The following is a 23,474-nucleotide window of genomic DNA, read 5'->3' as shown; positions in this document are numbered from 1 at the left end:
AAAGTATGGATGCTTGTTTTAACAGAGTACAAAGTTATCGCTCAATCCCATGTTGTAATTTTTTAAATTTTATCGGCCAATAGAAGGTCTGAAAGGTATCGCTTGTACAACCCAACTTGTTGTATAAGCTTCTTAAAACGTACGCGAAACCAGCGAAGATCGTTCATTTTGGGGCAAAAGTGTTGTCGTAATTTGTTGCTTGACATAGTTATATATTTTTTTAATATTCATATAGCTGATTAAATTGTTAATAATAACATTCGCGAGGACATGTATCTAAAATATGGCGCTAACTGCCTCAAATTACTGTTTGAAAATAATGATCTTCACAATGCTCATGGGACGAAATTGCTGGAAGTCAGATTTGCTTCTTCCGATCTTTCAACTGCGAGATTTTACGAGAGCACTTTAATTTTAATTTTTTTTTTCGGTGGTAATTTTAAGGTTCACACGTTCTGTCCAAATAATAATACGTGTAGATAATAGTCGAAGTGTTCTGCATATTCCACTCCCAGCTTCCGTTAGTCTCACCACATTACCAAAATTGGTGATGCCAGAGTACAACTGGCACCGGGCAGTCTCACTTTGCAATTATTTCATTCCTTATAAATGACATAAATATTTCTTCATCTGTGGCCCTATTGCACCCAGGGTGCGGAATTTCTTGACTTAACGTATATTTCGTATCGAAATAGATTACACACGTCTCGAAATATACACAGAAATTAAACAGCTTCGGCGTCTTTCGTCGGTTTTCGTTAAATTTCGTCTAAACTCTATACTTCGATAGCGTTCCTGATACAAGTAAACGCCGTGCCGCAGCAGTTTGCTAGCCGCCTCCTAACGCGAACAGACGCGGGTTCATACCCAAAGAGAAACGTTAAAAATTAAAAAGTTACCCTAAAATCTGAAATATTGACCTTAAAACCAGTGCACAGTGTTTTAACTAAATGCTATGTGTGTGTGTGTGTGCTTTGAAGTTAATAGCAATAAATTAATTGTTCAAGTCTCGGAAGAAGAAGACGAAGGAACAAAGGACGGTTAATAATAACACGTAACAAACATAAATCTACTTCATCAGAAAAGTGGCTCACGGATGTCGTAAAGAATATTCCCAAATAGCTACACAATAGTAGTCAATAATGAAAACAGCTTTGCTAATTCTAATTACCAAGCTTTACCACTCGAATAGGCCTGAGTCTCGAAATTGTTTTTTCTATTTTGTTTTACTTACTCCGTGAAAATCACGGGATAGGCATATAGGCGCTATTGCGTACTAATATCTGGTCGAAACGTGTTCCACTATAATCACGCGAGTAGCAGTGCGCGTATACCAGATTCGGTAGTTTCCGGTCGTTCGGCGTTGGAACATGGAAAAAATGTGTCTCTTCTAAATATTACTTACCTCAATGGGGCTACTTGGGATTACTGTTATTTGTGAAATGTAAATGGATTATACTGTTTTTCACAATAAATCAATAAAAGAATGTTAAAAAAATGTACTTCTGAATTCTTGACAGATCACTTACGGTGTCCGGAAATTCGTAGTAAAAGCGGAATGCTGGTGCATCTATATCACACTTGGAGTTGATTTTGTGGTATAACTTTTTTTGATTTGAGATTTCGTTTTCGAGTAAATCGAGTCCGAAAATTGATTTTTTTTAGGTCAAAGTTGAAAAAAATCGGTCGCTTGGGGTTGGGGTTTAATGTATTTTTAATTGTGTTGAAGCATAGACCCGGCTCCAAAAGTTTTTTATACTCTTTTAAAAAAAATTGCTCGTATCAAAAAAATAAGTTTTGTGTTCTAGTGTATGTTGTGACGTACATTCGCCAGTTTCCCGCTTATACTACGAGTTTCCGGACACCATGTATAGACATATTATTTTCTTTTAAAGAAAACACCTATGATGAACAAAATATTTATGAATTTCTATTACTGCTTCTTAAGCGGAAAATGTTGTTTGTGCAATGATAGAGGGCTATCATTGCCGAGAGTTCCAATCCCGATGCATTGGACCACTCGTCATACTAAGTGTCTCTGACCTGCGGTATAATTATGTGTTGCAATGTTTACGATGCAATAACACACACACACAGAAAGTTGTACTCTGTACTACAGTAATGTAAACAAATAATGACTCGCAGACTACACAGTCAAAACTCGCGCCAAAAAATCTGTCACTCGTTAACCTAACCGACTCTTTATACGTAATATTACGCCCCGCGTTTATTTACTAGTTTCATTGGCATTAGGGTGGACGCATACCGGGATCCCAAATCCGGATTTATTTTGACCAGAAAGATAGCCTTATTGACAAAGTAGTCCAAAGCCTGCTAGATAATTCACTCGTCATTGCAATATTTTCTTTTGTTAGGTTATTCGTACCTTCTGGAATGTTCATGTTTTTCAGGCAAGCATTTTTTATGAACTCTTCGCAAGACCGTGTCAGCTTTGGAGATGCTGTGTGGAAGGTTGTTTTAGATAAAGCAGTAGGTGAATCCGGGTCTTGATGAGATGGCACGATTTTTTGTTGAATGAAATCAAGCTTCCTAATGGATTGCTGGATAAATGAATCTAGTGAAATATATTTTTGTATAATCATAACGATGAATAATCGTAAAAGCTACGAAGAAAAGTCCGGACAAGGTTGTCATGTTTGGACAATTAGGGAAACCCGGCCAGCTACTTCTGAGTGCCTAGTTTTATTCGGGATCAAATCATTGCTTCACTAAAATGCAAATATATATCTTTAACGTTTTCGGTTAGTTTAGTAGGGTCGGTTTTCTTATTGCGTTCACAACACGGTGTAAATATTACGCAGCGTTTAAGGTCGGAATAGTGAAAAAATTGTTACCACGGTATGGTCAAACTGGTCTTAAGGCCGGCTGAACTATACCAACGCTGAACCGGCGCATACGAATCTAATAATACAGATTCTGATACTAATTTTTCGGTCGGTTTCACGAGAATCTTCGTCGTCACCTTTCTAAAGTTATAAGAATTTTATCCTCACGACCGAAGGGTTCTTCTGAAACCCAATTATGGCAAGCCACAATGTTTATGTTGGTACCTTTAACCTTTAAGAAGATCTCGTACGTATTTTGTACGGGCTTACTCTTGGAGTAAGAATTAACCTCGTCGAATTTAATGTTTCAAAGACCCAATCATGTCTGATTACCTGTGCACCTGACCTTCAATCAGAAGGGTGCGGGTTCAATTCCCGTCGGCGGCATTTATTTTTTCTCGGAAGATTTTTTCAATTTGTATTTGTGTTTCAGGCTAATAATTATTGCTTACTAGCTGACGTGTACCCGGCGTTGTTGGGGGTTATCCTTAGGAGATAGAAATATACCATGGCGAACATGGTAGGCCTGTTCAAGAAATACAATTCCGTTGTACATTATTTTGATGTATCTCTTAAGGTTTAGCCAGCGTTAGCAATGTAAGCGCCCGAAAATATTTTTTTTACGACTTGATTACAAAACATCGACTTTGTATTATATATATAAACCTTCCGGAAAAAATTCTCTGAATGATATCCTATCACAATCCGTTGCGTAGTTTAGAAGAATTACGCGCACAAATAGACATACACGGATAGCGACTTTATTTTATACTATTTAGAGATAATTAATTTGTTATCCTTGATAAAACCTTGTCTTGTAAAAACATCTTTAAAACAGTTAGTTTTCAGAGTAAATGAGCTCTCGTCTCTACAGTTCAACTTTTCTGTTTGCCTCGAGGCGACATTCCTTACTGGTTGCTTAGTTGATTTGGTTGGAAGAGTAAAAATAACCTCCCATCACTTGAACGGACGCTATTTCGCCTGCTTTCGCCTTCTTCGTTCAATGTCACTTAACTTTCACGACATAATTTCAATTTGGTTTTTGTTGGTTGGACTTAATTCTTTCCAATATGGGTTTTGTTGGTGGGACTCAAATCTTTCCAATATGGTTTTTGTTGGTTGGACTTAATTCTTTCCGATATGGTTTTTGTTGGTTGGACTTGATTCTTTCCAATATGGTTTTTGTTGGTTGGACTTAATTCTTTCCAATATGGTTTTTGTTGGTTGTACTTAATTCTTTCCAATATGGTTTTTGTTGATTGGGTTTAATTCTTTCCAATTTGGTTTTAAATCGCCTTGTTCAAACTTTTGAAGTTTCGTTCTATCTTGATAATTTGTTTCAAATTAATATTACACGAATCCTTAATTCGTGGCGTATAAATGTAACTATTTTTAGGTCGCCAATTCATTTGCACCACAGGCGGGTCCTTTGAAATATCAACATAATGCCAGCAGTATTTCGACATATCAAAGAATACTGTTTTACTAGTGAAGTTATACAGGGTGTATCGGCACGTACCCGACAAACTTTAACCAGCTATTCCTTAGCATATTTGGAGTAAAAAATCTTATGTGCACTTTTCTGTCCGGTAACGTTTTTTTTAATAAAAAATTTATTATTTTCACCAAATGTCACCACTGTTTTATCCTTTGTCAAAGTTTAAAAACCCATCTGGCAATATTTTATTCGAATTCCGTTGAATAATGCACGTGTGTACCTATATTGGCGCACTTTTACAATCACAACGAAATGGCACGACACCATTCGTCTCATTTTTAACTATTATTATTTAGTGTGTGCGAAAGAGCGAAGACGCTTTTCGACATACTTGCTTATAACAGCTGTTGAACACGAAAAGCAATGCCAATGACAATGATGTAGTGTGGAAATTTTTATTTTTTTTGTTTTTAATTGAAAAAAAATGCTACCGGACAGCAAAGTGCCCATAACACTTTTTACTTCAAATGTGCTAAGGAATAGCTGGTTAAAGTTTGTCAGGTTAGTGTCGATACACCCTGTATATTATTATAAATTTCAGAAACATTTTTCCTTTTCCTTTCATTGTCAAATTTATCTGAAGCAGCAAAACTCCCAGACGGTTAGCTCTGGCTTCATGAAATTTGCATTGTTTTGCTTTTAGGGATTTTTTGGGCCAACGCAACTATTTTTTTTAAATTTTTTTTTATTTCATTATATTAATATTACATTTAAATCACTTATTGCCCATCTCATAGGTGTGAAACGCCTGTGTTGAGATGGCAATTTACAGGGTGGTGTCAAGTATGAATATATACATAGTAGGCATAAATAAAAATATAGACATACATAGAAATACTCCTGATGGATATGTTTATTAGAGGTAATCAATGATTTTACTTTTAAAGGAAGTTTTGGTTTGCGTGTTTCTAATATGTCAGTAGGTAGAGAATTGAGGAGCTTGATAGCATTGTATTTAAAACATTTTTGTCCATAGGAGGTTTGACAAACTGGGATGTTAAAAGATTTTACGTGTGACTGTCTCAAGGCTCTAGGTCTCTATTTTACCCTGTAACGTCAGTAATATCACAAACTAAATTCAATATGCCACAGAAATCGTTTTGACCACATTTTCAGTTGTTTAATAAGAAAATATAATTTCGTTTATAATAATTATGTGAAAGTATTAGGTTAGTGAGTTTGTCCCTTTCGAGATAAACTTGGTACGTCGTCTGATTCTCTCTAATGATTCTAATGAACGTTCGCCTTCATGTGTGTGATTCACTTCGTATTTAAATTTAGCCGCCGGAGACTGCCGAAGGCGCTTCGGCAGTCTCCGCACGGCTATCGTCGCTTGTTTATGGCCGAAAGCGAATTCACCTGAGTTTGAATTTGAAAATGGAATATTGAACCGCATTCTAAGTTGTGGCGTTAAACATAGAAAAAAATCTACGAATCCATTGAAAAATTGTTATATTTTGTTTATATGACATTAGTTTTGGTATTTGTTGGTGTCGTGGTGCTCGTGAATTCCTTGGCATAGAAGGTGCTAGTTTTTCGATCCAGAGGTCGCGAGGTCATAATTCATTTTCAAAACTGTGAAATCGAGTGATTTGGCTTTTTGTCAGAATTTTGTGACTGCACTTTTTTAGGATGCTTAAAGTGTGTTTAAAGCAATAATACCTTTACTTAAGTTAGTAATTTTATGGTTTGTAAATAATAATAAGTAAAGTTTATAATAAAAATCTGATTATAAACACATTTTCAGCGTTGATAATATCATGATGCATAAATGAATAAGTTCCGCAAATATAATATATAAATATAAGTGATTTAAAAACAATAATTAAAGTTGTTCGCAAGTGTCAGTTTGACAGCTGTAAACGTCAGATTGACAGCCGAAATCGCGTCCGCCAATAGGAGCGAGGCGCGCAAGTCGATAGGCCGACGCGGCCTGTGATTGGCTGGCTGATTGTTCCTGTCCACTTGCACTATGGGTGGAAAGAAACGTGGCGGTTGCTTCTACAACTGGATAAGGAGGTAGAAATGCAAGACCGATATGTGTGGATCACTCTTTAAAAAATATCACTACTTAGTTATGCTTTCAAAATGTTTACTCACCCTTGAAATAACAAGATTCCATCTGAAATGGCAATGTTATGCGATACAGGGCTCTAGAAAGAGTCACCTTAGAGTTCATTATCGCATAACATTGCCGTGCTAGATAGAACGTTGTTATTTCGACTGTGAATTTGTAACAGAGGCGTGCAGTGGTCTTCTTCGACCACTGCAGACCTCCAAGTTGAAATTTTTTAAAGATTTTCATCACAAATTGTCAAAATCGTGTGTTGCACCGTGTTTTTCTGACATTTTGAATTGGATTTTGTCAAGAAATCATTGTTTTTGTAATAACCGCATAATTTAGGCAGATTTTGTCTTGCGTAATGTTTTGCGTTTTGTTTCACTAACTCACTTTCAGTGGCGCGCCGTGATATTTTTCGATTTTCTAAGATTGCGAAACGATTTCTGCACGCCACTGTTAACTACTTTTGTTTGTTGTTGTTTTGTTATTTTGTTTTTGCAGTTTGAACCTAACTAAAATTACTATAAAAACAGAATACATACATCATTCTCTAAAATACACTGCTCATTTGATTTTATTTTACAAAAGCATAAATATAATATTGAACATTATTTTCACACTCTGAACCTGTTATACCTTCAATATAACATTATATCAGGTTAGGTTATCACATTTCCTCTTGTGTACGATTTAAGAGTCTCACGGCCAGTAGGTATTTTGTTTTCGTGGACTTGTTAACTAACGAGTTCAACACTTCACATATCTTCCCGGATGATGAACACTGCAAGACTGTCCGCAAGGTTGTCTCAAGAAGGCGGAAACGCAACAATGCTCAATGCTCCACAGGGAGCGATCATAAACACCCGTAGATAATAGAACAAAGTGGATATGACATGTTTGCGTGCCGAATGTTGCCGAGCTGAGGAAAAACTGCATGAACTATAAAAGCGGCGGGCGGAGCTAGTGAATGTTATACGTTTTGCGTGTAGGTAGAAACAAAGACGGGGATTTTCAGTAGTATGAATGAGCGATGTTGACGACACGCGTAGTGCGCAAAGTGTCATACTAATAATGGTTCCATGGCCCATCTCCCCTTGTTTCTATTATCTATGTAATGTTTCTATAATCTGTATTTCCATCTTCATATAATCCGGGCCTCTCTTCAAGACCCACATTAATAAACCCCTACCTTTTTACTAAACGTCTTCAAGACTTGGTAATGGATGTGGTCGAACGTTTCTGTCTTGTACAGCTCTGGGTATCAATTCTCCAATCCAGGCCGCTAGCAATCGCCGTCTAAAGACTCTAAAGTATATACATTGGTCGACGTTCTTATTCTCTTGTTTCGTCGAAGGTACATAATTTCATACGCTATGCGTCAAAAGTCATTCCACTCGAACAACGAGTGGGTCGAACCACTCGTTGTTCGAGTGGAATGGTTTCAGTTTGGTAGTGCGCCGCACCGATTTCCTGAAAATCTTCATACAAAAAATTTAGAAATAAAAAAGTAAACGTTGTCAGCTATAATAACATCAACAATTCCATTTTTTCAATATATTAGTACTCTAGTACACCCAAAAGTCACGAGCCGCCAGTGATTGTGTGATGTAGCGGGGTTGCCATAGACACGAAAATCCTGAAATTATCAGGAAATTGGATTCTGGGAAGTATGTGGGAAACGTCAGGAAATTCTGGTGAAATTCAAAATCTACCTATTTTTGCCCGATTTCAAATTCACTCTATTTCATGAAATGAAATTTTAGAAATGCGGTTTGTTATATTTTAAAACCGTTTATTTCACAGAATTTGAACAATTCATCAAATTTCAAAGTTAAAATTCGAGATCTGTGAAAGTTCTATCAAAATTCTGTTATCATTTCAACTATGTAAAACAACTGACCCATAATGATATAATTACGGAGATTGAAAATTAACTTTGAAATTTGAAGAATTGTTCAAACTCTGTGAAACATTAGTCCTTAGAGTTAGAATTTTTAAAATCAAGGTAAAATCTAAAACCTAATAGGTAGATGCATAATCTATTTATGCATTTAACAAATCTGAACATTATCATGGCCCTTTACCAATTTTCTGGAGTTCAATCTGTACCAATAGCTAACTTAAAATGTTTTTTTACTATAGTTAATTAAGGAGGGTTGTTTCACTGAATTTATTTATTTATTAATTTTCGGGAAATCGACAGTTTACATTTATTTCAGTTTGTACATAAGTATTATATAAACCAATTATGGATTTCCTCCTTGTGACTTTACCTCTACTGAGACAGCATAATAAGGAATAAGTAAATTAAATTTGAAAATTTTTAAAAGGAATACGAATTCAAAAATTTAAAAACATAACATTCATCAATACATTTATAGCAATGGAGAGAGGTTGTAGATATAAATCAAATCATAATAGAAATATAAACAATAGAGACATAACATTATTCACAAACCATCAGAGAAATATTCTTTTATGGACCTCTTGTATTTGGTAAGTTCGCAACTGAAAATATCCACCTTGGATAATACACTATTGTAATTATTGCATAGTCTGTTCAGGCAAGAATTCTGCTTAGAGTTCGTTTTGCACTGATCCACCCCGAACAGGACAGAAGAGCGTGTTGAACGCGCAGGTAAATTGAATATTATCCTTATGATGCCTCCGTACACTCAGTGAATCAATTTTAAAGTATGAAGCTTTTTTTTATATTTTTTTTATAGTGAATACCTCACAAGAGTCCCAACTGCTCCCGTCTGGAGCGAGTGAGACTATGTCATCCCCAATTGGGGGATGTTGTGAGGCTGAAGGTAAGTGGGGAAGGGAAAGAGGAAGGTGGGGAAGTACCTGGCTATTCAGATCTAGTCACTAAACACGGCTAAAGCCATTTGGAGCAACGTTTCAATTCTGAATGGTGGTCTTACACCAGGGCGATACTGGTTGTATCTTCCACTCTGGAACGTTCCGCAAATATACTATATATTATTTTAATTAATTAATTGTGAAATAACACAAATTAATCAAATAAAATTTATTTGCGCACGCCGGGTTCGAACCCGCGACCTTCGGAATGGCAGTCCAATGCGTTACCACTGGACTATGCCGGCCGTCAGCTGAAACTGAAGCTGCCGCTGCATAATTATTAAATCTTACAAATGACTTGTAACGAAGATATTTTAGGAATTTGTTTTGAATTGTCCGATTTTGTTAATGTGGATTTTGTAAAATGGAGACCAAACAACTGATTAGATGCAAATTCCAGATGACTTCGTACATAGGCAAAGTGGATTTGCTTAATGATATCGATGCTTTTAAAAAGTTTTGTGTTTCTTATGATGAATTGAATTTGAACAATTCATCAAAGTTCAAGTTCTATGAAAGCACTATTCAAGCTCTGTTACTATCCAAGTGCTGTGAAACAACGGCTCCGTGGTGAAATAATAACAGAACTTTCACAAAACATGAATTTTAAATTTGACGAGTCTAAATTCTTGTGTAACAACCCTCCTAATTTATCTAATAGATTTCTAAAGTGCTCTTCACGTGATATGTCAAGTTTTATTAATATATAGCTATTGCCTTTCAAAATCAAATTTTATATTATTATATATTTTTTTAACAAATTAGAGAGACGTCAGAAATTCACCTTTCGAATGAACCCTGTAAACTTGTGAAAAATAACGATATCTATCAAAAATTTAAACAAATGAAATGCACATTTCAAAAATAGAATAAGATATTATTATTAAAATAAAGTAGTACTGGTACCCACTTCATCACCCCTCTCATATAGTTTGTGCTTATCAGTTCCAATTTTTTAAAGTTAAAAATACATTGAACATGAATCGCATTACGCAAGAATATTTCACATCACTTCATGCACCAATGCACCGATGCGCCGATAGCCGAAATTGATATGTTTGATTCATATCAATTTTAAATATCACGCGAAAACGTAAAACAAAAACTGCCCTGGAAGTGAAACAAAATTTGAAAAATGTGTTTTCTTTGAATCCACCCATTCGTGTAAAGTATGTGGTTACGTTGGGTTAATCTTTGGTAAATCTAGGTCATTTTCCCACTAAACTGCACTTTTAGATGCCATAAACGCGTTGTAATCGAACGAATTGTAATTGCCGAACGAGCGTGACTATTGAATAGAAATCTGAAAGGTTTATTTGTTTTTATTATATCAAACCTACATACTACATAAATTAGGTTTGATATTATGTTTTAGTGGGAACATAATTTTATTTTATTTTGTATAGCTCAGTCCAAATTTTGAAATGCTTTTCTATTCAGAAGTAAATTTGTTCCAATACAAACCAACTGGAAAACTTTCTATCTTTTTTATATTAACTTAATGATTTACCTCAGAGTCTATGCCATCTTTTGGGATGCTGTATGGAGGGTCTTTTTGAGGAGATGAAGGAGTTAACACGTGTCTTTAAGATACCCCATGGTGCATGAGGGAGGAAACGCAGAGTTTGGCAAATCGTTTTACAGCCGAGCTGTTGAACTCAAGAACGAGTCGTAGTAACGACCTGTTCACTGTATACAAATGTTTGGCGCCCGTTTGGCGTATTTTCTGAAGAAGAATAGTCGCAAAAGTAGAGTTGATATTTATTTAAAGATTGGAAAATTTAGGACTCTTTAGGACTGACTTTATGAATTTTTATGAAATGACCTTAAAAAGCCTACAATTTATATTCCAAATTAGTTATTTACAATGTAGCGGTCTGTGAAGGTTAAAGGTTTCTGACTATGGATATGACTGTCTAAAAAGATGATTTTTATGTTTAACTCTGAATTCAGTCGAGTCTGTGATCATTCTTAAATCATTTTTGTTGTTTGTTTTTGGGGTGTTATGCCGTGTTGCGCTAACTCCTTCTTTAGCCGACGTTTCGGACAGCGTTGCAGTATCCATCATCTGGGCAGATCCGGTAGATCCGAAGATGTACCGGATCTGCCCTGATGATGGACACTGCAACGCTGTCCGAAACGTCGGCTAAAGAAGGAGTTAGCGCAACACGGCATAACACCCCAAAAACAAACAACAAAAATGCTTTTGGCCGTGAAAATCTAAAAAACTTACCATTATTAAATCAGTCCATTCTAGGCTTTAGGTCCTGACACTCCGAAAGCACGAACATTCCACAACATTCCAGAATGTTTCGGTATGTTCTGGAATGTTGTGGAATGCTCTCAATTACTCTCGAATGTTCTGTACTGTTCTAGACATTTCTAGAGGGCGAACCTTCCACCCCTTATATCTTCAAAAGCACGCTCTTCGTGTAAAAACGGGAACCTTCTTCATGGATGGGCATAGAGGGCCACCACACCATAGAACTCCCTTGATCGTAACGGGACTCGTTTTTGAGTTTTAGCTGCACGCACATTGTACATTTAATTTTATAATATGATATATTGATATATAATATATTGATTTATAATATGATCAAGATATTGACGATTTTTTTTATTTACGTACCTCTTTTATTTTATAAACATACAATAATTTTTCGTCATCATCCAAATACATTATTTATGAAATTGACCGATGTATATATATCGATTGAAATAATATTCGATGTGATTTTTTGAATCCGTCAGTATTTATTTTCTTCCGTGTTCTATCTGACAGCTATACAAATTGTTCCAATGTCACGGTTGATTGGATAACGCGTCTCTCACCGCTAAGCCGCGCCATAGATAAAAATAATAATGGAGCATCGTAATCGACTATGATTGGATGTCAGCGATAGGCAACTTAGACTGGACGGGCTGTTCTGAAATTCAAATGTAACAATGTCATCAAATGGCCAAGGTCTCCGTTAAATGCCGATTCTGAGTCCGTTTTAGCTTAAGGCGAAGCTTAATGCTGAATCACTATTTTGATTAATCTTTATAACGAATTGATGTACATTATGAATACCAACAAATATGCTTTAGATAAATTGAAGGTTATACTATCGCTTCGCTTGAGTAGAATACAAATAATAAAATAAATTACTCAATAAAAAATAGAAATGTAAAAAAAAACACTTTTTCAATAGAAATGTATGAACACGTAAAGGAAACAATTTTAAAAAATACAGTATTATAGCTAAGATTATTTGGGACAGTTTCACTTGATTAACTTTTTTGCTTTCTTATAAAATTATTTACAAAATAAATAAAAAATAGTTTTTGGCTTGAAATCGAACTTTTCTAGACTCCGTTTGTCAAACGATTTTAATGCCTATTGCAATATAAGGTATACCAAGAATTTACACATTTTTGGCTTGTAGCTTCCTCTTAATTGTGATCATCAGAAAAGGATATCTATCGCGTTGTTAAACTTGTTAGTTTATTATATACAGTTTGATAGAAAGCTGAAACGCACCTAGAATCGGTGTTTAACGGGGACCTTTCAAATGTCAAAAAACAAAATGGCGCTTAATGGCCATTTGATGAGAATGTTACATTTCAATGTCTGTGAAACAACTGGCTCTAAGAGAATACTACTATCGATTGGTTCAAAGTTAATGAGGAATTTACACCAGTCGATTTTTTATGATTCGAGAGATGCCATAATTTGAAAAATCATCTATCAAAAATTTAGACAAAAGAAATACAATTAAACTTTAATGCTTATTTGAATTAACAGTTCAATTTCACGATCTTTTCTACGTTGAATATTTCAAAGCAAATTTTAGTTCATTACGCAGGAATATTTCATTTCACGCACAACATCACAGACAGCCGTAATTAATATGTTTGATGACTAAATGAAATATAATATTTTCTTGGATGATTCGCCCTTGTTGTCGACCCCAGTCGGGGTACAATACATCGTAAAGTAGGTACCTACACAGCGCACGTTTCGGTATGCAGGCCGGAAAGGGTACGGTACTTACGAAACAGCTGTCACCCCAACAATCAAACTAAATACACGGAATACTCTGTCCGTAAAACTCTGTCTGTAAATCTATCCAGGCTGACTTTATTTTATTATGTACATTGAGAGTAGGGCATCTCCACAGGAAGGACGATCGATGGTCAATTTATGAGATATTGTAAATAATGATATGTTTAAAAAAAAATCCTATTAAAATAACACTTTTTCCGCAATAATTATTCTTCGCAACAATTGCATGCGCTTTTAAGGTTGCGTTTTGAATATTCGACTGTTATAACTGGGCTTTGGGTATTGACGTTTTTCGTTGGATTTTCATAATTATTCTATTTTCGTTCAATCAATTAGTTGTCATTTTTAAAAGGATTTGAAGAAAAATTATCGTAACTTTTTATGGAATTCATTCAATATTATCTCGTTTTTATGAAAATAACGAAATTCAGAAAAAGGCCATGGCACCATTACCATTGGTACTACCTGCCTATTCTCTTTTTAAGGCGATGCACTACGTCACTAATAACAACCCTTACGTAGATGGCGATAAGTTTTAAATTTCCGCTTAACACCATCCGCCTGTTTTGATTTATGCAAGAAAAAAACATGGCCAAAAAGTGCCTTTTATTTTATTTTGTGGATGTTCAGGCATAAATATTTTTTTTTTCGATCATTTTGTAAATAACTTAATTTTCCACATTATACAATAAAATCATAACTGAAAATGGGTTCGTAAGTAGGAGATTTTGAACTTTAAAGCAGTTTTATTTTCATTTATTTTTTATTTTTTTATTTTTTATTTTTAATATGATTTATTTATTTATATATTGGTAAAGGTAAGAGACAAACAGCTTATACATAAAATATAAATATATACATGTTAAATACAGTCAAGGCAAAAAAAGTTTTCATAGGCCTTGTATATTATTTTTTTCTGGTCTTATAAAAAGACTTATCTAAAAAACATTCGATTATTTCAAAGGCCAAGAAGATGTATTCTACTCGCAGTATTTAATTAAAGTACCTAAAACATTTCTAGGCGACCAAATTTTCAAACCATAAACACACTATTTTGCATTACTGCGTATTGCATCGCATTCATTCTTAATTATTTATGGTTCTGCCGCTGAGAACACCCTTACCCCCCTATCTTCTCGTTACACGAGTCGTTTATGAGGTAAAGGTTTCTTAATAATGGAGGGTACAGTTCTAAAGTGAACCAAGTCTAACAAATTTATTATTTTTTAATTATTAACTAATGTTTATAAGACAAGGTTATTATGCATAGCACAAAGGATAACAAATTATTATAAGCAATAATTGCAATTTTTCAATTTTTATGTATATTTCTGGCGAGTAATCATTGCGTACAATAATTTTCTAAGAAAGTTAATTTTGAGAAAAAGAGACCTAAATATTTTTCTTTTCTTTCAAATAATTGAATCACGATCAAATACAGGGTGGCCGGGGGTAAAGTGCTCTAACTTCGTGAAGTAATTCAACATGATGGTAGAAATAAAAAAGAAAAATAACTTTTTTCGAAATTGTAATGTTTATTTTACCATGCAAACACATTTTTCCATAGAAGTATATTTATTTTCCCATACAAAATACCTAAAACTACCTTAAAACGTTGGAATTTTTGGAGAAAGTTATTTTTTTTATACTTGTACTATCATGTAGAATCACCCCGAAGTTAGCTCATTTTACCCCCGGACACCCTGTATAATTGACTGAGCATAGCGAAGTCCTGTTTCAACTCGACCGTTTTGCATTTCGTCTGTCTGTAAATTTGGTTGAACGTTCTATTCTCGTTTCAAGATAGTGACCGTTTTAAATAATATAATCAGTAAAGATTATTTTTTTCAAATTTTAATGTGAAGACGTTGTTTATTTTAAAGTTTTTATTCGCATTTTTTCAATATTATGGTACCTCCTTGCCCGAAGGAAGTTGTTGGAGAATTGTCACTGAGATAGTGACGTTTTTTTTTGAAAAAAATGTATAATTCCTTATTTTAAATAAAATATATTATGGTTTGTAATTAAGTGGGTAGGTATTTAATTACCTTATTATAAATCTTGTGATTTCAGAGCACATTTTGCTTTTGATTTGTTCTGATGTGATCAACAAGAGAAAATTAGAAGGAAATATTTTTGTCAACTGTTCGCGGAATTACTAGTAACATCTAGATGTTACTATAAATATTTTATTGTGCTACAATGGTGAAAATCTGTGTTACTAAGATAGTTTTGAAGGTACGAAAATAGATATCACAAATAAAAACAGAAATCATATTTTTGGTGTTGAACCACTTTTGAATTGACCCCCTCATAAATTTCTATATTTGATATGCGCTGCATCCAATGGTGTCCTAACTCCGCAACTTCGAACTAATATCTATCCCAGGAAACGAGGACACATCACTTACATACAATGCAATTTTGACTACACCCTTTTTTCTACTGTTTTATGTTTTGTTTCGTGTTATTATCGTTTTTACATTATTTTTGCTTGAGCACCTCTGACGCACCCCTAACAAATTACTTTTATTTTCTTTAGTGGTGTTTAGATGTTTCATTTCGTATTGTTGTGATTTGGTGTTTACTACCTTTTTAATTAAATACAATTTATGGATTATACAGGGCGTCTGGTTATTCGTGCGAAATTTTATGGTAAGTAGAACATTGAGAAATGAAAGTTTCGAGTTAAAATTATTTGAGAAGCATTTTACTTTTATTTTAAAAATTATTACAAAAATGTCATATTCAAATAGTGATTCGAGAGGGAAACAATAAAAAAACATCCCAGATTAAGATTCTATGAAAACTTTAATTGAATAATTTATTTTAAACGAGAAGCATAATGTTATTTCTTTCTAACAATTAACGATCCACAAATATCGTGGATCCTCTTGGTTATTGTATAAATATTTTATTAAATACGTTTATCACAAACCTGAAAATACAGGAAAACCCGGATATATCTAAAAATATGTTTTTAGATATAAATAAACTGACAATAATTAAAAATAAAAGCCATATAGGAGGTTCGTAAATTAGATAAACAATCTATAACATACATCTACCTCAATATACCCATATTAAAATAGGATTGAACCTTCCCTTTCAGGGACCGGAATAAACTGCGTTACCCACCCTGCCTGATAACGGTCTTGTGGGACTGTCATTTATTTCGTATATTAACTGCTGTAATTTCGTCAGATTTCAGAGAAATACGTATATGTACGCATGTGTGAACGTGATTGACACCAAAAGTTGGTAGAATGTATTGTCATCGACGAGTCTGCCAAGTTTCTGCTCTATGAGGGGTTAATTTCCGCTTCCAAGATTTGCATTCATTCGTTACCGAAAACAAAAGTGAAATTCAATAAGATCTATTTAAAAAATGACAATAAACCCCAGATCAGTTTTAGTATTATTATTGCTTATAACTCAACAAATCTCAAATGTTCTTGCTCTACCACTTATATTTGGCACCATGCACCAGTCACCCTGGATGATAAATTAATACAATTTTCGGTGTTGGCATGAAACCTTTTGGATGGACATCTTTCAACTTCCTTCTCTTCTTTGAATGTGAGTATTGTTTTATTTTATTTTCTGTTTGTAATGAATTTGACTTGGTAAATATCCAGAATCGCTGGACACCGTTCATACGCACAAATTACTTAAAAAAAACACTTTGCATCAGTTTAATAACAATATGCATGCTAACAGCTACTTCGTTAAAAACATGGATAACTTAAGGCCTTTCACTTCCTCAACTGTGTGTTCATAAAATAATTTGTGCATATTAACGATGTCCACTGTTTCTGAATATTTAGCAATGACTTTTGTAAATATATTTTCTTATTGACTGTACATAGTATATGATGTTTTTAAAGACAGATCTAGAAGTTTTATATTATATAAAATGTTGTGACTTAACCTAATTAGCCCATTATTATAAAATTTCAAGGACCTCTGTAGTAGCGTAATGTCTTATGCACCTCTATGAGTTTGTCAAGAGGTTTCGGTTTCGGTCAAAACCACCTCAACCTAGGCCAGGACACTGAATCAAGTCGGCCGCCTTTTTAAATATATATACATAAATACATATATATAGAAATATAAGTGTTGGGTGTAGAATATTGATTTTAATCAAATGGGGTATCAGTTTTTAATTGCTTCAGAAGTAGGGATGTGAAACTTCTAGGTCATTCTTCATTCTGTTCTTCATCCATGCATTACAAATTTAGAATGTTTTGAATTTGATTGCATTTTGATATTTGTTCAAAGCCTGAAATGAATTATTTCATCAAATAAACCTCTGTGCAAAAAGAATAAAGAGATGAGTCTACCTGTTGTGTTGTTCAATGTATCGTACGATATATCCTTAAAGAGATGAGTCTACCTGTTGTCTTGTTCAAGCACTGAATCGTACGATACATCCTTAAAGAGATGAGTCTACCTGTTGTGTTGTTCAATCACTGAATCGTACGATACATCCTTTGCTACAGTTTTGAATTCATCTAATTTTTCTTTTCACAATAATAATATGTAACTATGTGACGAATTTTCATACTTTACTCAAAATTCGCTTTTTATACTCATATGTCATCTAATTCTTCCTTTCGCACAGAGAAATATTGTTTTTTTTTTTTTTTACCTATTTTTCAAGACTGCCTCAACCCTTTTTCAAATTGCCTACTTAGCAAATGTACCACCTCAAAGAGTTGGTGAAAGATATTTATTTGATGCGTTGAATTACTGTCATTATAACAACCGCTACAAGCTTAAACTGAAACAAATATGTGAATCAATTTGGCATATTGCAATCAAATGTACCATAAACCATTAAATTTTGTGAAACAGTATTGCATATCGCAATCAAATATACAAGAAACCATTAAATTTGGTAAAAACTGTATAGCTTGTCACTATCAAATGTACCAGAAATCATTAAATTTGGTGAAACAGTATTGCATATCGCAATCAAATATACAAGAAACCATTAAATTTGGTAAAAACTGTATAGCTTGTCACTATCGAATGTACCAGAAATCATTAAATTTGGTGAAACAGTATTGCATATCGCAATCAAATATACAAGAAACCATTAAATTTGGTAAAAACTGTAAAGCTTGTCACAATCAAATGTACCAGAAATCATTAAATTTGGTGAAACAGTATTGCATATCGCAATCAAATATCCAAGAAACCATTAAATTTGGTAAAAACTGTATTGTTTGTAAGGTAATTCTACATGATGGCAGAAATAAAAAAGATGAATAACTTTTTTAGAAATTCCATCTTTTTTTTCACATACAAAAATATTTTTCTATATGAACAATTCAACTTTTTTTTACCAAAAACTACCTTGAAACTTTGGAATTTTCGAAGAAAGTTATTTATCTTTTTTACTTGTACTATCATGTAGAATCGCCCCCCGAAGTTAGCGCACTTTACCCCTGGAAACGGCCACACTAGCACCATACTACTATAACTATAGATCACAATAAGTGAATATGGTAGCTCTGCTACTCTAACATGTATATTTTTCTATCGATTTCCATATTTATTTATAATTTATATTCGCAAATTTTGTTTTTATTGTGAATACTGCACAAGAGTCTCAACAGGTCCCTGTATAACGTGAGCCAGTGCGACTACTATGGCATGCCCAATTGGGGTATGTTATGAAGTTAAGGGGTATGGGGATGGGAAGGAGATGGGAAAGAGATGGGAAAGAGGAAGCCGGGGACGGTGGTCTTTCACCGGGGCGATACTATATATATCTGCCAACCTGGAACGTTCCGCAAATGTAGTATATATCATTTTAAATTAATTAAATGCAAAGTGATTAATTAAATTGAATACATTTTAGTTGTGAATGCAGAGATTTGAACCCTCGTTTGTAGTTCCCTGTAATGCACATCTTAATATTTCCCGATTACCTCGGAGAGCTAACTGAATTGAAATATTCACTATAAAGTTGGAAGCAACAAAAAATTGAAATTAATACATGGAAATGGATAGAGAAATTATATTAGAGTACTAGACGAACCAGGCAACTTCTCAATATAGACAGTGTACTCACTGAGGAACTGGTAGGACAGACACATGTAAGTGGAGAATTCCATTATAGTTGCAGGATTTGTAGAGGATGAAGAGACTACAATTCACCTATGGTGCCAATTTCCGCCCTGATGGGAACAAATGGGAACATTGTCAAACCTGGGGGTCTACTCCTTCGGGTTAACAAACCGGTAAATTTGTGGTTTAACCTTTCCTTGCCGGTGCTGTCAACTGAGTGAACATCATCTCTATCGAGTTCATATTTTAGGTATTCCTCCATAACTATATTTATATATTTACCTAGTGGTTAGCACTAGAGAAAGAGGAATTTTTTAACACCATAAGGGGCGGGTTAATACTGGTTTATGACGAGGCCAAACCGGCAGCACGGATGTTTTGCAAATGTCATAGCCACATATCCAATGACAACCCTGGTGAACTTTAGCACTGGGTTACTGTTAAAGGAATGCGGTAAAGTGGGAGATCGATAACGATCGAGACAATGGGTCCATGGCCCGATTGCTCACGGAACTATCCTTAAACCGTTTCCGCTTTAATAAATAAATCAAATGTTCGGTAGCACATTAGCTGCATTAAGAAATTGCGATTAATAACTTAGATTTTTGATTGAATCTCAGATTTCGTAACACTTTTGCATCAATTGGGTTGTTGGTAACACTTATTCAAGTATTGAGATTTGGGCCTCTGCACTACCTGGGCTACCTTTAGCCTGATCACTTCAAGATTGAGACAATGGATGATGTTTCATAATAATAATTATTGTTTCTTATTGCTTAATACAGTTAACAAAAGAACTTAGTTATATAACATAATCAATGTTTTACTTTTAGTCGTCGTAAACATAAAACACATTTAACATCGTCTTCATTTGTTGTTTTTAAATATCATAACATCGAATTTAAAATATTCAAAACATTGAAACATTCGTTAATAATTTAATTCAGTTATATGTCATCAGTGGCATTGAAAAGATGTCAAATTTTTGTATTTCTCTAAAGAAGTACAGTTATCAAGTATTTCACAACTATTTCCACGGTGGCAATCGGTTTTTACCAGATTTAGGCAGGTTAGCAACTTTTGCTTCCAAGCAAATTTATTTTATGATTTCTGAAATATTGTGACAAAATATCGTTACTCATTGCTAATGGTGGAAAATATTTTTATTTGGTATCTGGCAATTTTATTAAAAAGACTGGAAAATATGTTTTTCTGTAAACATGGATTGCTAGAAATCAATTATTATTACATCGTCTTGCATTACTTTGCCGTTATATTTAAATTTTCACATTAATATATATTATGTTTCAATAAATCATTACTTCTGTTTATTAAATTGATTTATTTTCCACAGCGATCTTCCCGATATCGAAGATTCCTCAGCATCGGTGGTCCTTCTGGCCGTCAGAAATTCTTCGTCGGAGCAAAGGCCTTCTCCAGAGGAACAATCTCCTGTCACTTCCGAGCGCCACCGCCATCTGTTGTCACAAATCAACGAGAGATTCAGGAAAACGCTCAGTCTAGATTCCCAGCGATCGGTCAGTGTCCAAAGCCAAACTAGACCTAAGTCTATGGTACAAACTCCCTATGTTGCTCAGAATAATGTAAAAATAAACAAAGACAAGGATGAAGAATTGATCAAGGAAAAATCACCAAAGAAGAAACGATTCCGACCCAAATCTTTCTTTTCACTAGAAACATTCCTCGATTCTCGAAGATCTGAAGCTTCGTCCGCTGATGATTATTCTTCGTCTAAATATTGTAAATTCTATCTAGATAGTGCTGATTCTTCCCCCGTTTTTAAGGGAAGAACTACTCCGGATTTATTAGACACTCCGGGAATATCCAGCGGTGAGTCTCGATGTAAGAAGAGGCTAGACAAGTTGGAGAATCACTACAATAAGATACAAAAACTGAAGGGGGCGGGATTGCAACAAAACGAACGAGATTACGAACCGAACGGATACGAAGACATTGTCTACTCTGAACCGTTTTACACGAGTCAGACTACACTGGTGTTAGGAGCCAAACCAGACAGTATCGACACAATCGACGAATTGTACGATCGCATCGATTATAATCGCAAAGAATGCATCGGAACTGTTGAAGAAATAACCAACAATTCCTCAGACTCGATTCTTTGCGAAGCTCAGTACATTAATGCGGAGTTTGGGGCCCAAGACAGAAACGACGCTGCGTACGTCATCAGCATAGACGAGAATGACGTTCTGATGAACGAACGCACGAAAGAACTGGTGGTTAAGATCATGGATAAATCGGTGGATTCCATTGGCTCATGCTCGCTAGACGTGGAGGCAGACAACACCGACTTTTCAGGTATTTTCGGGCGGACCGAGTAATGTTTGCAGTAACACAATAAACCTTCATCTTTCTTCTCGCTACTTCTATCATCTTCACGTTTTGTTTTAAAATTCTATTTTTAATTTATTTGAATGCAGTAGAACGCCGATTTATTATTATTTGATCTGCAGCTAACCGAGCAATCTCGCAAACATAGTTACAATAAGTTTTGTAGAGTTATATGTTTTTAGACTATCATAGTTCCATTTGTTGGCTTGAAGTTTTATGCCGTTGCAACTCGATTTGTACTCTATCTACGATTCGGATAGAATGCGAACATTAAACCAAACAACCATAACGTTAGTAATGCACTGGATTATTGTAAGACAGATCCTATTAATAAATCACTTTCCTAATAAAAATCCTCGAGGGTACCAAATATGCAGGATGCAGTTGATACGTTGGTTGAAGGATAGCTTACCGTTTTGAATTTTGACTAATTATGTAATTAAAATTAATATCACGTTGGCTTTCTACTGTATCTTAATTTATTATCTAATAAGTATCAGGCTCGCACGTTATTAAGTAACCTTTTTTAATAAATTTTCTTTCTTAACTGTTGGTTTTTATTTTATTTTATTTCACATTGTTGTGTGTCTTAGAGTGTTGCAATTACTTTTGTATCTTATTGTTTTCTCTATTTACTCATTGAATCTTTACCATGACAGCCATTTCATAAAAATGTTGAAAATCAAATTAATTCATTATTATTGAGCCCTTTCAATGGCATCAAAATTGATTGGTAATTAACAATTTTTCAATCCATCGATTTTTATCCAAACAATAATGTACTAAATTATTGTACAAGTAATATCCACATGCATATGGAAATGTATGATAAATTTGTCACTATTTGTGACTGTTCCAAATGTAAAGACTGAAAACGGACTGATCCTTCCAGTTTTTTTAAATATTTTTTTTAATTATAATTTTCAGAATTCAGAATACTTTCGTAGAATACATATTCTTACATTCTTGGAGCCAGAGAAAATCGTGGTCTGTAAAATTAATATTAAAAATGACCCAATCAAATGTTCCAACTTTTTAATGATTTCTTTAGTGAATCATTTTCTGACAATTCATTCTCTACGTGTAGGTACTGTGATGTAATGATAAATTACATAACCTAACCCGATTTGAAAACAACTTCTTTTTTTTTTTCTTAACATTAATTCTCGTTTTGGGAGGAGGGATGGGTACTGTCGCAGGTGGTTCACTTTGTTTGGTGACTTAGTAGGAGTGCCCGGGTTCATGGGATGAGGTTAAGTCTTGGCGATGGATGCGTCTGCTCACTAACTGTGTGGCGGGCTGGATTAGGAGAGACCGGTTGAGGGAGACCCTTTCACCTTCCCGGCTGGACTCTCTTAGCCCAACTTGCACCGCAATGGGAGGGATGGATTCATACGTCTGTCACTCCTGGACAGACTGACCTCATATTCCTACCCACTCCTTTCACCTTTTTCTTTCCCAGTCCTCTTCCTCTCTTTCATTTCCTTAAACGACCCTCCACACAGCATCCCCAAAGATGTCGTAGGCTTCGAGGGAAATTGTTTTCCTCCTGTGTGGAGCTAATGTAAAAAAAATTGTAACTTTTTATGCATACCGTCTCTTATTTTGGACAGCTGGACATATCATTTTATAAACAAATTTCATAATACAGGAAAAACAGCAAGAATATTCAATAGATAAAAAAACATTTTTGTTTAGGCCAACATG

At 34.5% G+C, this 23,474-nt stretch overlaps 1 protein-coding gene across 3 annotated transcripts in view; it reads left to right on the top strand.

The window, feature by feature from the left end:
* vlc (disks large-associated protein 2) overlaps nt 1–23,474 on the top strand; it is a 67,160-nt gene that overhangs the window by 25,922 nt on the left and 17,764 nt on the right. Inside the window, exons 1-3 of one of the 3 annotated variants that reach the window (XM_089648429.1) lie at nt 723–1,054; nt 6,092–6,363; nt 20,752–21,734. In XM_089648429.1, the coding sequence (XP_089504555.1) occupies nt 6,317–6,363; nt 20,752–21,734 (1,030 nt within the window). In that variant the 5' untranslated portion in view covers nt 723–1,054; nt 6,092–6,316. Of the gene's footprint in view, nt 1–722; nt 1,055–6,091; nt 6,364–16,739; nt 16,899–20,751; nt 21,735–23,474 lie in introns of those variants that run through there. The other 2 variants (XM_089648431.1, XM_089648430.1) reach the window with 2 other exon arrangements.

This window comes from Hesperophylax consimilis, chromosome 27 (genome assembly GCF_061612785.1).
Source record: "Hesperophylax consimilis isolate HC1 chromosome 27, BYU_Hcon_1.0, whole genome shotgun sequence".
NCBI classification, from domain to species: Eukaryota; Metazoa; Arthropoda; class Insecta; order Trichoptera; family Limnephilidae; genus Hesperophylax; species Hesperophylax consimilis.
This window is presented reverse-complemented; position numbering and strand designations above follow the sequence as displayed.